We start from the raw sequence: 14,809 nt of genomic DNA on the forward strand, positions 1-14,809 counted from the left end.
GTTTTTTGCAGCCACATTCGTTTGCGCCATAACTTGTAAGAAAAACTCTCTAGACCTCAGATTTGCATTGTAGTAGTGAATGTGGATTGTAATTTAAAAAAAGTTAAAAATAGACAAACCTACAGATGCTGTAAAAATTGTTTGCATATGTTTTATATCCAAATTCATCTCACAAAAGTACATACATATATAAAGTGCGTATATGAATAAACCAAAAACATGTTGGAGTACAAACCTTTTTATCTAACTAATAGGCTTGGTGTCAGGCTTGGGAACATTTCTTTCAGTGGAGCTCAGTAGAATGATACAATTACTCATCATTTCTGGCTTCAAGAAGCTCCATCTCTCTGCGAGAGTGAGTGAAAGCCATTGTGGTATGGAGAGACACCTTTGACAGAGCCATGGGAAGAGATGGGGGAGTATATTAACAAAACACCGGTGGGAGCTTTGGTGATGAGAGATTGGTTAGTTGATGGTTCCAGCAGTACAGCCTTTCCATTCATTACCCCGTGCTGCTGTATCGGCACACACTGAAGCCCAAAGCCTTGTCTCGTCCACGGGGAATGACTAGACGAGCTGGACTCCTCATCAACCTTTCTGATCACCACTCACCTCTCTGAGGTGCCTTTGTGTCCCGTCTCTCTTCATTAAGATAGGCCTTAATGGACTTTTTGCAAGCCTCTGTGCTTGCAGAGAGAGATAGACTAGGGAGATGTAAAAGGGCATATGAGGCTGTGGATGAATGTGTTCTCCATCTTCAACAGCCTCAACAGGCTAAAAAGAAAGTGCCTTTCAATAATGAAAGGGCTTCCTTTCTATATTTGGTCTTAGAGAGAGAAAAATGGGGAAAAAAGGGATAACTGAGGCATTTTCCTGGGGTCTTTCTATGGACAGTCATAATTTGAAGCAGTACCACCTTTTTCGTGACTGGAACTCATTCCTTGCCATATTGGCAAACTGAGACACAGTTAAATCACGATTAACTCCAGTCATATTACACATATTTTTAACAAGTCTGATCTATTTAGGCATTCAGAAATACACTTTTTCTCTAAATTTTTCCAGCACACTTTTGACCAAAGCAACTTTCGCTGTTGCTCTTTAATTTCTACTCTTTAGCTCCTTTTTTCATTTGTTTTTTTTCTGCCAAAAAAGAGAACAGTTTGGGTTTGATTTTTTTCCTCCATTTTCCCCTGTGTCACTATATCTCTGGTCAAACTAACTTGTCCTCTAGGCTACTCAGCCTGTGTTTGGTATGGGTCTACTCATAATGCTCATAATGCTGATGCATTGTCTGACGTAAACTGTTATACAGTACTTCAGGGTAGAGCAGGGTCTGCCTGTTGTGTTTGTATATGACTTAATGGGTTATATTATACTTTTGTTTGTCTTTAACTTACTCATACACTTTTTTACAGTGTGTATTCATTATTTTCTTCTCAGTTTACTGCTTTGATAAAATCTGTGTCATGCTGTTTGCCACTCCAAATCTACAGAAGACTGACAATCACTTTGAGTGCACCTGTTATTTAAAAAGTATATGAATCTTAATTACTCAATGAATACAACAAAGATCTAAAAAGATTTTGTGTGTTAAGAACAGAGAGACATCTCATCTGGTTATGCCCCACAACTACTATAAGATGAAGATTTTGTATTCAGCAAAGGGTCACTCTCATTAGTCACATCCTTATATGGCACAATAATGAATGAAATTAGGTAGCTCATTAGCAAGCAACTAGGTGATATGCGAACTCATTTGAAGAACATGTGCCTTCTCTAGTTTCAGTACTGATGAGGATATTACTGGAACAGGAAGGTGTTTCACTTGGAAGCTGCTTTGTTGCTCATCTTTGAAGGTTTTACATAAGTCACAGAAATGAAATCAATTTGTCATACATCTGATCTCAATTACTGAAAAAAAAAATGAAAGAAGCATTAGATCATAATAAGAAATGGTTCATCATCCACAACTTTCATCCCAACATTTATAATGCAAGACTGAGACAACACTATTAAACTTACTATACTGGTAAACCACATTGAGAAATTACAGGTCAGCTCTACATACCTAAAAACATTTAAACAATGGATGTATCCTTTATGGATGAAATCCTATTGATTAAGTTAAAAGAGAAGGACAGAAGGATACAAGGCAATTGTAGTATATTGCTGCCTATATATATCCAATAAAAGAATAGTTACTACACAAACAGAACAGAAAAAGCCCCAAGCAGAAAAATAAATATACCTTGTAAGTGTGGGCTAAATATATAATTTCCTCATCTATGTGCAAATACGTTTGAATGAATAGAGCAAAAATAATATGGTAGAAGATCTTGGATGTGAGGTGTAAAAGGGTGATGATATATAGCCTTTAAAGTTGATGAGCAAAGTACGCCAGGTCAGTGAAAACAAGGATTAGATGGTCAGACAGTACTTTCCATCAGACAGGTTACTCGTGTCTGATGGAAAATCAAATTGGCAAGACAGGCAGCAGGATGGTTTCAAGACATGGTGGGCATGTCTTACCACTGGTGAAGCTGTTTCCAGTGGCCAGGCAAGAGACTAGTGATGAAATCAGAAGCCCTCTGGGGATCGGGCAGGCAGCTAACTGCACAGGTGGGACCTCTGAGGTGGAATAGCAGGACTTCCAGGCATGATAGAAGATGGCCAGAAGGTTGGAAAACATAGCAATCAGATACCAGATGGGTATCAGGAGACAGGCAGACAGATGTTCTTCAGGGCGACTAAGAAGCCATCCCATATTTACCCATTACAAACCAGTTGCACTGTTATCTTACCCATAATTTCACAAATTTAACAAATTTGGTCACTGGAAAAAAAAAAATGACAAAAAACATTATCTCCCAACAAAATTGCCCAAAGTACAGTCTATCTGATAGTATTATTAGCTTTAATGAATTTAAATAAACATTTTAAATTAAAATGATTTTTACCATTTCAGTTAGAAATAAGGCTTCATATCCATACCGCTGATTTATGGCAAATTCTAGCATTGATGCTTCCACTGTCATTTGACGCAACTGCCAGTTTAAAAATTTTTTAGACTAAACTTTGAAAAATTGTGATTTTAATAGGTTCAAACTAAAAGCATTAAATATTAAAGACAAAACTTGGGAGAACAAAACATTCTAATAATGTTAGATCCACTTTAAAGAAAGTTTCACTAACAGAGGCTAACAACAGCGCTTATCAACAAAAAGGTTCAGTGTGTCCTTGACAGCTCAGCTCAGTATCGCTGTTACTGGTCTGAGCTTCACTGACTCACCGACTCATATCGGCCTCCTTTCCCAGTGCTTCACAGCCTCCACAGTAAACGGACGTGGACAACAACTGAGGTCAACAGCAGACTGACAGTCTGCACTCCCTACAGATGAATGGCAGCCAGAGCCCACTGGAGCTAGGATAAAGCATTTGAATTGGGAGTGGTAACTTGGTTATTTTATTACTATATAATAATGATTTAAGTGTAATTGGGAGACATCCGTTGATGCTTTGAAGCATGGACTTCAGTGGGCAACCCTTTTCCAGAATCTTTCACATTGTTTCAGGTTGTCTGTTTGAAGGACAAAAAAAAAAAAAAAAAATCAATGTCAGGGTGTTGGGCCACAGAGCACAGCTGGGGGGGGGGGGGTGAGCGAGAGAGAGAGACTTACTTTCATGATTTAAGAGATTTCCCTGCTCCGTTTACTATTTCCACTGAAAAACCCCTCTTCTCTCGCCCTCTCTCTCTCACACACACTAACAGGCACAGCCACGTGTACAAAACCACAGTCACATCACAAGGACAAAATGCACCATAATAAGAGCTGTGAGTATCCATTATGTTATAAAAAGGGGGAAAATGATTGATGCACATAGGAATTAAAGTTCAATTGAAGGACGCAGCTCCCTGTTATGGCAGCTATTCATCAATTAGTTCCAGAAACACCCCTCTTGCAAAGAGAGAAAAAAAAGGAAGGTAACTCATAGTTTCTTTACTTTACTGGCTACTTTTAATTTGATGGGGGAAGGGTAACTCTCTCCTGATAATTTCCCTATAACAGAATATTTAAGAAGCTGGAAGCTGAGCATTTCTGACTTCGACTGTTGGTTTTTTTAAATGTATAAACTTCAAAGAGTGTAAGGCTACCTGTAATTTCTTGGTCTGATTTTTAAACATCTCCAAAGATGGGTGTAATGTTTTGCTAGTATCCAGACATGCAAGTTGAACTGGGATGATGAAAGTGACAGCAACTAAGATTAATCCAAATTAATAAGCAACATTTTGTAACACTGCAGGCATTATTGATAATCTGTTTTTTTTCTTTTTTAAGATTTGCTGCATTGCTCTATTTTATGTAAGGGTAAGTAGTGCTCTCATAATATTTTTTTTCATGATAATAGTTTATTACATTTTAATCTTCAGGTTTTCAAGTCTACCATTTTCTTTACAATATACTGTGCTCCAGTCTGTCATAACACATTATACTGTAAGAGAAGTTGTTTCTCTGTTACATCACAAAAGGCAGTATCCCCTAAATCGAGCATGTCTGGTGGTAGTAAACAAGGACAGGCCAATCCCTATGCGCACTTAGCAAAGGTCAAGAGATGTATGTGTGTGCAAAACATGTAACAATATCTAGATTTTTCAAGTAAGCAAGTATAAAAAGCTAGTAAGTTGACACAAGTATAATACTAAGTCCACAGTGTTGCAGATAATGCATGAAAGTTAGCTGTTAATCCCTTAAGTGTGTGTTTAAGGTCTTTTTTTTATCTGTGTAGATTAGATATATAGCTAATTGTTTTCTGCTAGGGCTAATCTACTAGTCCTCGAGAGACCACAAGGGACTCTATGTAAAATGTATAAGAGTGTACTATATCTGTATTTTGTTTTGCTGTTTTGTATTATGTTGGGATTCAGAAGGTAAAAAACAAAAGAAATCTACAATTGTCTGTAGTCATCGTCTAGTCTAGTATCCCAAGTACTGTATGTACTCTTTGACGATCATATACTTTATGAAACTGGTAAGGGTCTGCACACTAAAACATGTTCCACAGAGAGTGACAGTTCAGCAGCCTTTTGACATTGTGAATAGCAAAAAGCTCAGTTGCTCCATATTTGGCAACTTGCTTGTAACGGCAAATAACACCATCCTCTAAGCTTTTTCAAAATCCTCACACGTTTTTCTATCACAGGTGCTGAATGTTTCTTAGAAATACCAGACAATGTCTCTTACACTTTTTTACTGCAATTGAGCTGAAAACCAATAAAGCACCAAGCTTCCTTGACATTTTGCAGCTTTACCTGTGTCAATTTTACCGTACATTGTTTCTGAAGGAGGTAATCCGTGACACAGAGCTTTGATCAGGCACTTGTTTATGGTGCTGCAATCTAAGGCCTTAATCTGCTAGGGAGATATCAGATAGTGTCATCCCTGGGTGGTGTTGAGTGGCTAGGAGAGTGTCTGGTCGTGACTTCGTGTGCACAGGAGGGGATTAGCTGAGAACAATACTGAGAGTAAGAGGAAAGTAGAGATACATAGAAATTATAATACAGGTAGAAAGATGCCTGTGCCTTATATTTAAACAAGAGATTCACGATGACATTGTTGTAATTGCAGAATATGCCAGACAAAAGTGAAAGACATTTCTTCTGCAGTTATAAGGTGTAACTGCATAATTACAGTTAAAAAAAGAAAGACAAACAGCTCTCATAGAAAACAAGTTCTGCTGCCTAAATGACAGAACAGATTGTTTTTTTTTTTGTTTTTTTTTTAGTAGCTCTCATGAGGCAGCATAAAAATCAACTATTGCATTTAGAGTCTAAGGGCATGGTGATGGCTCAAATCAAAAACACAATTTATACATCAAGTCTGCATATTGTATGATTACAATGTTTGCCCGGTTCAGGAAATTATAACAATTTGTTTGAAAGTAGTACCTTTCACTGCACAGTCTCCCATTGGCATCATGTGTGTATCTCCTATATTCCACTGTGGGGAAACTGGCATTGCAAACGGCTATATGGCAACCAAATAGGTTGATTTTGGGCTTGGGTAAGTTGCTTGTTTTAGTCTTTTTTCGAGCTGCTTTACTGCTGATAGGTGGTTGAAGAGAGCTTCTGCTTTTGGCTTCGCACTTTAGGCATTACCACAGTAAATCACCTGCCTCTATCTCACCTCTATTAGCAGTGGTGTCCAACTCCAGCTGTGTTGGAGTAGGGATGCATCCAAATGCTCTCGAGGATTGGAGTTGGACACCCCTGCTCTATAGCATCCACTTCTGTCACACCAACCCTCTGCATGTCCTGCTTCAGTACATCCATGAATCTTCTCTGAGGTCTTCAACTCTGACATCTTCAACTCAGCGTCCTATGTTTTTGTTAGTGCCACAGTCTCATGATCTCACTACAATCTTCCATTTCACTCTTGCTACTGTCCGTCTGTCACAAATCACCCCTGACAATCATCTCCTCCCAGTCCACCATGCCTCCACTTTCTTCTTCACCTGTTGTGTGGACTGTCTGTCGCATTGGGTGGTTGACCTCAGATACTTAAACTCATCACCTTTCTATGCCTCTGTCTCTCATTCACACACATGTATTCTCTCCTGCTTCTACTGACTTTGATTTCTTATTTATCCAGAGCATACCTCCACTTCTCAAAGTTCTCTTCCAACTGCCCCTTACTCTCACTGCAAGCCACCATGTCATCTGCAAACATGAAAGTCTATGGAGATGCTGGCCTGGCTAGATATGTCACCCTGTCCATCATCACTGCAAAGAAGAAGGGGCTCAGAGCTCATCCCTGATACTCTAATCCCACCCTAACCTTGAACCCATCTGTAACTCCTCCCGCACACCTGACCACTGTCTTGCTGTCCTGTTTTGTCCTTCATTTTCAAGTCAGTTTGTGGTTTGTCCGAAAATTCTAAATTGCAATTTAAGTCTTTGATCTTTACATCTTTGATATTATACTTTTCCAGAACTAAATTGGGTCTCTTTATTTAGTCAGTCTCTGTGTGATGATCAGGCAAGAGTATAGTAAAATGCAAATATATTTAAAAAAAATTCCCTAATACTGTGAAAGGAGTATGGTTTTGTATTTCTTCTTAGATACAAACAGCCTTAGTTTAGCAACACCTGGTATGCCACTGGCTTGTTCAGATTAAAAGACACGAAAGAGAATTGAAGGAAAATGCCTAAAAGAACAGACAAAAAGAAGGCTTATCATTTTTCAAACTGATGTTTTCCTCAGGACAAGTCTGGGAGGAGGACAGAGAGACAGAGCAAGAAAAAAAGGAAAAAAATACCACAATAAGAAATGCTAATATGCACTGAAATTAATTAAATGATGTCAAGTTTGATTTTATCTGACAGGGAGGTAATTTGTCTCTCTTTGGCTGCCTGTGGACTATGGCATTGTCAGTATGTGTGTGTGCGTGATTGTGTGTGTGTGTGCTGGTGTATGCACGAGTTTTGTAATTGCTTTGTGCCAATGTGGCACCTTCTCTCTATTCCATGTGACTGTAATATGAGCATTTTTTTTTTATTTTGCATGTGCTTCCCTGTGATTTTCAAAGTGGGATATGTCAGCTAAATCACATGGGGACAGGACATGAAAAACAGTCTTGTTTCGAGATCAGAATCATGTTGATTTATTTGTGTAACACTTTTAGAACAAAATCATATGAAGCTGCTTTGACAGAAACAGTGACAGCACACAACCAAGGAAAATGTGTACGTGTGAAAAAATGGAAACCCTGAGAAATTATTTTAAAAGGCAGCTTTGGTTGTGTGATCAAAAAATTAAGTAATGCCATTTGTAATGCTACAGTAATGCAGATCCATTTAGCAAAACTGTATTCAGTCAGTACTGAATTCAAGCTGTGCATTCAAGCTGATAATACAACCCTAAAGACTCATTTAAATTAGACTGTTTAAAGTGTCTTCCTAGCATTTACTGTATTTAAATTTCACTCTTGATCTTTTTCTGAGCGGAAACATCTTAGTGAAAATCTCTGGCAGACAAAGAGGTTGTGGATTGACAGTAGCAGAAGTTCTGGTCTAATAACCTGCTCTGGTAACCTTACATTCCCCTGATTTCTTCCACTAGGCCTTCAGTTTTTTGACCTTTCCTTTGTTACACATGTTCAGCCCTTGTGATTTGAGAAGGTGAAGGATTAAGACTGGGATCTTTTGTGGGAGGATCCCAAAGGTTCTCTTATGGTGTGGGTCTAACATGAGGAAAAAAATCTAAGAGGAGGTCAGGACCAAGCAACAACCTCAGGGGCTGAAAGTGAAGCCAGTGCTGAAATGCCAGTAAGTGCAATTCCCAGTTATCAAAGGAATTGTATTAAAACTTACATAAATGCATACTTAAAGGTGTAGCCACTCAAAGCGAACTGTTTTACTATAAAGGGTAAATCAGCAGTCCATTTCTTTATTCAGCGCTCCTTTATTTCTTTAAAACAAAAAGTCACATTTGCACCATGAAAGGTAACAGTGAATACAGTTTCAGCACAATACCCTGATTTATACCCTTTTCAACAAACAACTTTTTTGCATGCAATCATCACCTTTTCTTTTGATATAGTGGTATAAAATGCAGAACGTCTTTGTGTCCAATCAGTACTGACTGTCCACTTGCAAACTGCACCTTAAAACTCTGTGCCCACAATCATAGCGGAAACACTGGTACATCACTGTGGGAATTGTGCACTGATTGTCCTATTGTTATGAAAAAAAGCAGGTTCAATTACTGATAAACACACTTAAACATGGTGGATGGTAACAAGAAGCCTTGAAGATGGACAACATTTGGTGGAAACCACCTGAACCTTGCTGCATACCACTGTCACTGTGTGGGCACACAGATACCGTGAAGGGATCAAAACAGGTGGTAGAATGGTGGAAAATATAAAGCAAAAAAGCACTGCAATTTTGCCTTTTGCAACATGGTTTATGTTTTTAACTGACAACTGATAATAGTTGACTACTTACACCTCAGAGAGATGAAAAAGCAGGAGTCTGTACCAAGACTTTTTTCACTTTCAACCTGTCCTGCTTTCCTGATTGGATGCCCTACGATTTCATCATATCTCCAAGAAATTAAATTCAACCGGAAAGGTCACACAGTGAGAGAGATCCAGATAGCAAGTGATGGACTTTCAGGAATGACCTAAATATAGCAGCTCTGTATAAAGTGCTTTAAAGGTTCACAAGAACATGCCCATGTATGAGAAACTGGGGAAAATTAATAATACATAGCTTTATTTTATTTATATTTTACCCATTTTCTTTTGATCACAGTGTGTGATCAAAACCATTTGTTACATCATCTCACATGTTGCTTTGACTTACAGTTCAACATTTAGTCCTCTTCATAGAAAATAGAAAGAAATATATTGTGTATGGCCATTTAAACTAAAATAACGAGATTTTCTATGAAATTGAAAATAATAAGAAAAAATACACACAAGCACACAAATTCCCACAAATGGACAGTCTGCATTTGTTTCTCTTAGCCGTAGAGGTCTATGAGCTCTTTTTAGTCTCTCACACTAAGTGCACAGAGGATAGGAAAAAACACTCCACAAAGTAGAGATCTTCACCAAGGCCAAATAAACTGCTACATTCACAGTGAGCATTTTGCCATGTGGATAAGCCAAAGTTTACAGTCTAATAGTATTGCTGAGAGAACTGTCTCCAAAATCAATAATGCTCTCCGTGGTGCAGGCATTAATGTGATCAGGTTACTGGATATTCCCACTGACAAAAAAAGAAAAGCTATACTTTGTGCTAATTACCACGTACACAATACAGCCATACAATATAGCCACTGTGATGTCATTCAATGGTTTTGGACTACCTGTTTTAAAACTTAACAATATTAAAGCAACATGAGGTTTAATTATGTGGGCCACTTCCTTGTTCTGACTGCATTACCCAATCAGGAGCAAGAAGGTTCTAGACCAGGGGTAGGCCACTCCAGGCCTTGAGTGCCGGTGTCCTGCAGGTTTTAGATGTGTCCTTGATCCAACACAGCTCATTCAAATGGGTAAATCACTTCCCCAACATGTCTTGAAGTTCTCCAGGTGCCTGGGAATGAACTAATCATTTGATTCAGGTGTGTTGACACGGGGTGATATCTAAAACCTGCAGGACATTGGCACTCGAGGCCTGGAGTTGCCTACCCCTGTTCTAGACTGAAGTAAATGTGTGAAAAATCTTTTTTTTCTTTTTCTTTTCCGAAAAAAAAGAGAAAAAAAAGGAAATTAAAAAAAAGTGTGAAAATCATAGAGCTAGCGACACATTAATCATAACCGTTTTTAAAGATGCATGTGTAAATATCCAAACATGTAAATACTAAATATAAGCACAAATATGAATATGGTTAGCTCTGCAAATAATGCAAGCAAATATTTCTAAGTTAACTAAAGTATAAATTCACTGCCACACCTGAAATTAGTGTTTGATGTATTTTAGAGCCAGAAATTACCATATTTGGATCACAGTGTGCACACTGTTATCAGCCACTGCTTAAGCTTAGTGAGCAATATTTGTTCATACTCAGGGGCAGTAAGCAATTAATTAGAGCTTTGTAAAAGATAAATTAAATTCTAGAATTTCTCTTGACAAAACTGAAGGAAAAATATGTGGGGTGAGCTGACCCTCACAGAAGTTATATTAGTCAGTTAATTCAGTTAAAAAGCTACAAAAAAAGGCATCAACAGTACAAACACAGTGAAAATGAGGTCTAGCAAACATTGACTGGCTCCAGCTGCCTGTGTTGCGAGTCCAGTATGGATAAAATATTTAAAAAAAAATCGTCTTGTTATCAAAAGGACTGTGATCATATTAGATAGGTTTTAAGAAAAATGCTAATCTAAGTATAAGCTTTTCCTCTCACAGTTTTTGAACAGTTTTAACCTGTAGTCTTACTGTTTATTATACATTGATATGCAAACTCTTGGTGGCACAAATATAACCAGTGTTTCAATCGCTACTCAAAAAAGTAAAGTATCACACATTACACTTTACTTTTAAAAAGTTTATTTAATTATCCCTAACATGCTCTGAGAAAACGATCACATAATTTCCAACAATATGAAAATTAGGCTTTCACACAACAAAAATTACTGTCCTAACAAGGACACAAATGCAAGGAGTATTAATTCCAAACCGACAGTAAAGTTGAAAGTGAGCCCAAATAGTGCAATCACTACAGGAACTATCCTTTTGAAACAGATATGAGTAGAAGCTGAGGCTACAGACATACAAGTCTGAGTGCTTACAACTCCTTCAGTTACATGGTAGAGATAAGCCTAGCATGTAAGCCTCTCAGCAAAAATAAATAGATAAATAAAAGTAGTGTTTATATCTCCTCTTCTCAAAAGTTGTAGATCCCTCTACCATTTTCCTCACTCCGGTACTAAGCTCAAATCACCTGAATAAAAGGAAAAACTTGTTAGAGTGGCCCCTCCCAGCAGTGGAGAGCGAGCCACGCAAAAGCTGAGGCAGGAGTGCTGGAGGTTTGGGCGGCTGGGACCACTGCATCAGGAGTGCTCATGGATGGAGGTGGGACAGGTGTTGGACCTCCAGCAACTTCAGCAACTTCGAAGGGACATTGCTGGAAGCAGGGTGGGAGGTTAGGTATGTGCATGGGAACATAAACAAATATCCCATAGTGCCACTGGAAATTAAGGGCAAAACAAATAGAGTCAAGGCTTCGGTTAACTCCCGCCTGACGCATCTCATAATTCCGGGGACAGATTGGCTGGGAGAGTGTTGGAGGAGTTTATGGGGATACATTCATGACCAATAGGGACCTGTAGTGTCTGCATGGTGCTCAGTGGTACGCGAGGTCATCTGACACTGACTCTGGGGAGGAGGAGATTGCAGGGGCTTGTCAGGAGGCCCCGCTCTCCCCAGTGATTCACTCCACTAGAGCAGTCTGGAGATGATACTGTATGCTCAGCGGATACTGTATGCTGAATGGTGCACCCTGACGTAGCACTGACCTACCAGCATTTTGTGTTGATTGGGCCTCAAGGCAGTGGTGCCGGTGGTATTCGTCCTGCACGGAGAGTCAGCTGGTGAACCATCCAGCCATTTTAAAAGCACCCTTGCACTCGCTGCCTTTAATAGAGGTCCCATTTGAGGACCTTGGCATGGTCCTCATCGGGTTATTTTGCTGGAGTGCACGAGGATATCAGTTTGTATTATTGGTGGATTATGCAACATGATGTCCTGAAGCAGTGCTACTGTGCACCATTTCCGCAAAGAGTGTGGCACATGTGCCATTTCAGGTCGGCATCTGGAAAGAGATACTGAGTAACTTATACACATTGTTCATGTCATGCCTTACAGGTTACATGAATATAAAATACAAATTGTTCAGAAGGAATTGGTTTGGATATCAAAAATGCAAGTAATAGAAGAGTCACACGTGCTTGGTATAACCTGTTAGTTTTTGTGGTGAAGAAAGATGGGTCTGTATGGTTCTACGGAGTATCACAAGGTGAATGAGGTCTTGCACTTTGATGCTTATCTCATGCCCTGGGTCGACGTGCCCTGGACTGGTTAGGCACTGCTCATTTTTTTCACAACACTGGATTTAATCAAGGGCAACTGGCAGATTCTGTTGTCTGTTGTTCCCAAAAAAGGAAAAAAATGACCGTCTACTCCGTAAGGTTTTTACCAATTTGTCAGACTTCCATTTGGCTTGTTTGCGGCCCCAGCCACCTTCCACCACTTCATGGACTGAGTGCTGTGTCTGCAGGCAGCTTACTTGAATGATGTTGTCATCTATAGCGACACCTGGGTGGAGCATGTGCAGTAGGTGGCCATGGTCCTGAAATTCCTGAGGCAGGTAGGGCTCATGTCGAACCTTGAAGAGGTGTGCAGTTGGATGGAAGGAGATACTATATTTGGGGTACCACTTAAAGGCAGGTAGCTGCAGAGGGAGAAAAGAGCAGCCATTGCAGCCATTGCAGCCTGCCCGTGTCTTGGGACCAAACAGGAGGTGAGGTGGATTTTGAGGCAGGCTGGCTGGCTGGCTATTACAACTGGTTTGTATCCGGCTTCACAGAGCTGACCAGCTCCGTGAAGCTGGACAGGGTGGCTCCAGATCTGGCCCATTTAATGGAGCAGACCCAGGCAATGTTTAATCATGTGCACACAACCAGAGGGTTAAAAGGTTCTCTTTGGGGTACCCCTGGTCCAAACCCCTAACATTTCCCTCCCATTCTGCAGAGGAATGCTCGGGGCTGTTTTGGCCCAGCAGGTATGGGAGGGTCAACCACCCAGTTGTGTTTATTGGCCAGAAACTGATGAGAAGGAGGTATGTGGCAGGGTGTGGTCTGCGGCTCTGCTGCAAAGGAGGGCTGGGGCAGTGGGTTTAGTCGGCAGTGCCGAGAGGCTGGCTGAGACTAATCAGAGAAAGAGAGAGCAGTGCCAGGAACAAGGCAGCTGAAAAGCTGTACAAACAGTCTGGAGAGAAAAAAACATTGTAAATAAATCAACACTATTCCTGCATATAAGCCCCTTTTCCATTAGTACCTACTCTGATGGACTTGCCACGACTCGACTTGAAACGACTGGTTTTCCGTTGCAATTTAGTACGTCCTAATGTGCGTGATCACAGTGTCCCCCGACATAATTAGTGCGACACAAATGGTACAACGAAGGTGGACGTCGAGACTCAGGGAAAACAGCATTGTTTTTTGTAGCCATTTCCCTCATTGCTGGGTTTCAAAAATGGTGGTTTTGATTTTCGTGAATGAGACTCTTTCATGACTCATCGAGTAATGCTACTGACCAGCCAATTGGTGGCATGCAGTCTGATGATGTCACATATTAGTAGCTGGTACTAGATGTTTCATTTTTTTATCCAAGGGTCTTTGCTTCTTCAGTTCTAAAATATGTTGTAGAGTCCAAGATATTTAACCCCTAGTGGGGGTTATTCTTTGGAAGTAGTCCTGAGGGTCAGTGATCCACTATTGACCATATGAGTCATCACATGACCCAAGGTGTGAAAAATAGCACAAGTCATTGTCATTATCATAATCTGGGATTAAGAATGAAACCACTGAGACTTTGACCGAACCCATCATATGAATTTGAAGTCACCTGATGCAAGGTGTGAAAGGATTGTAGTTGGCGGTTCAAGATGGCTGTTCAGAGTGATGGCCTATAACACAATTTACATCATTAAGGGATTTATAAATATTCTAAAAAGAATGTTTTTTCCCTTTAGTTTTGAGTCTAGTTATCCAGAAAACTCACAAAAAACTTGATTGTTGATAACAAGTCTTAGCATACCAACTAGTTAAGATTGCTGACACTGGAGTGTAATAAACAGATGGAATTAGTAGAAAGGAAATAAAAGGGAGATGCCACCTGGAACTGCAATTACCTAAGAAAATTCAGTATTAAAATTTGAACAGTGTGTGCTTTTGCAGGATGAACTCAAAGATGTACACGTTACCTTATTACTGAATGGATGCTACTTAAATCAAAATATGGTATTGAGATGTGCGAGCTTGATGTGTGAAAGGACACAATTACTCTACTGGAAGCCAACAAAGAACTGTCAGCAAGCCATTATGTTACACATGAATAGAGCAACATAATTGCAATGGAGTTGACGTTAACAATGACGCCTCCTCACTTAAGATCGCAGCTTAATTAAAATGCAGCATTGCCCACAACTGGTCTCATTTATCACTCTGCTCACATGTTATTAGTATATTCTATGAGTCAAAGTAATTTTAAAATCTTACTTCATTGCAATTAAGTCTG

The 14,809-nt window shown here is 39.6% G+C and overlaps 1 protein-coding gene across 2 annotated transcripts in view; it reads left to right on the forward strand.

The window, feature by feature from the left end:
* The window catches only part of LOC109197668 (uncharacterized), a 52,225-nt gene that overhangs the window by 24,723 nt on the left and 12,693 nt on the right, over positions 1–14,809 (forward strand). The window contains exons 3-5 of one of the 2 annotated variants that reach the window (XM_025903912.1): positions 3,773–3,835; positions 4,341–4,370; positions 6,651–6,880. In XM_025903912.1, the coding sequence (XP_025759697.1) occupies positions 3,773–3,835; positions 4,341–4,370; positions 6,651–6,730 (173 nt within the window). In that variant the 3' untranslated portion in view covers positions 6,731–6,880. Of the gene's footprint in view, positions 1–3,772; positions 3,836–4,340; positions 4,371–6,650; positions 6,881–14,809 lie in introns of those variants that run through there. The other variant, XM_025903911.1, reaches the window with a different exon arrangement.

The sequence above is a fragment of the Oreochromis niloticus genome, linkage group LG16 (genome assembly GCF_001858045.2).
Source record: "Oreochromis niloticus isolate F11D_XX linkage group LG16, O_niloticus_UMD_NMBU, whole genome shotgun sequence".
Taxonomy (NCBI): Eukaryota; Metazoa; Chordata; class Actinopteri; order Cichliformes; family Cichlidae; genus Oreochromis; species Oreochromis niloticus.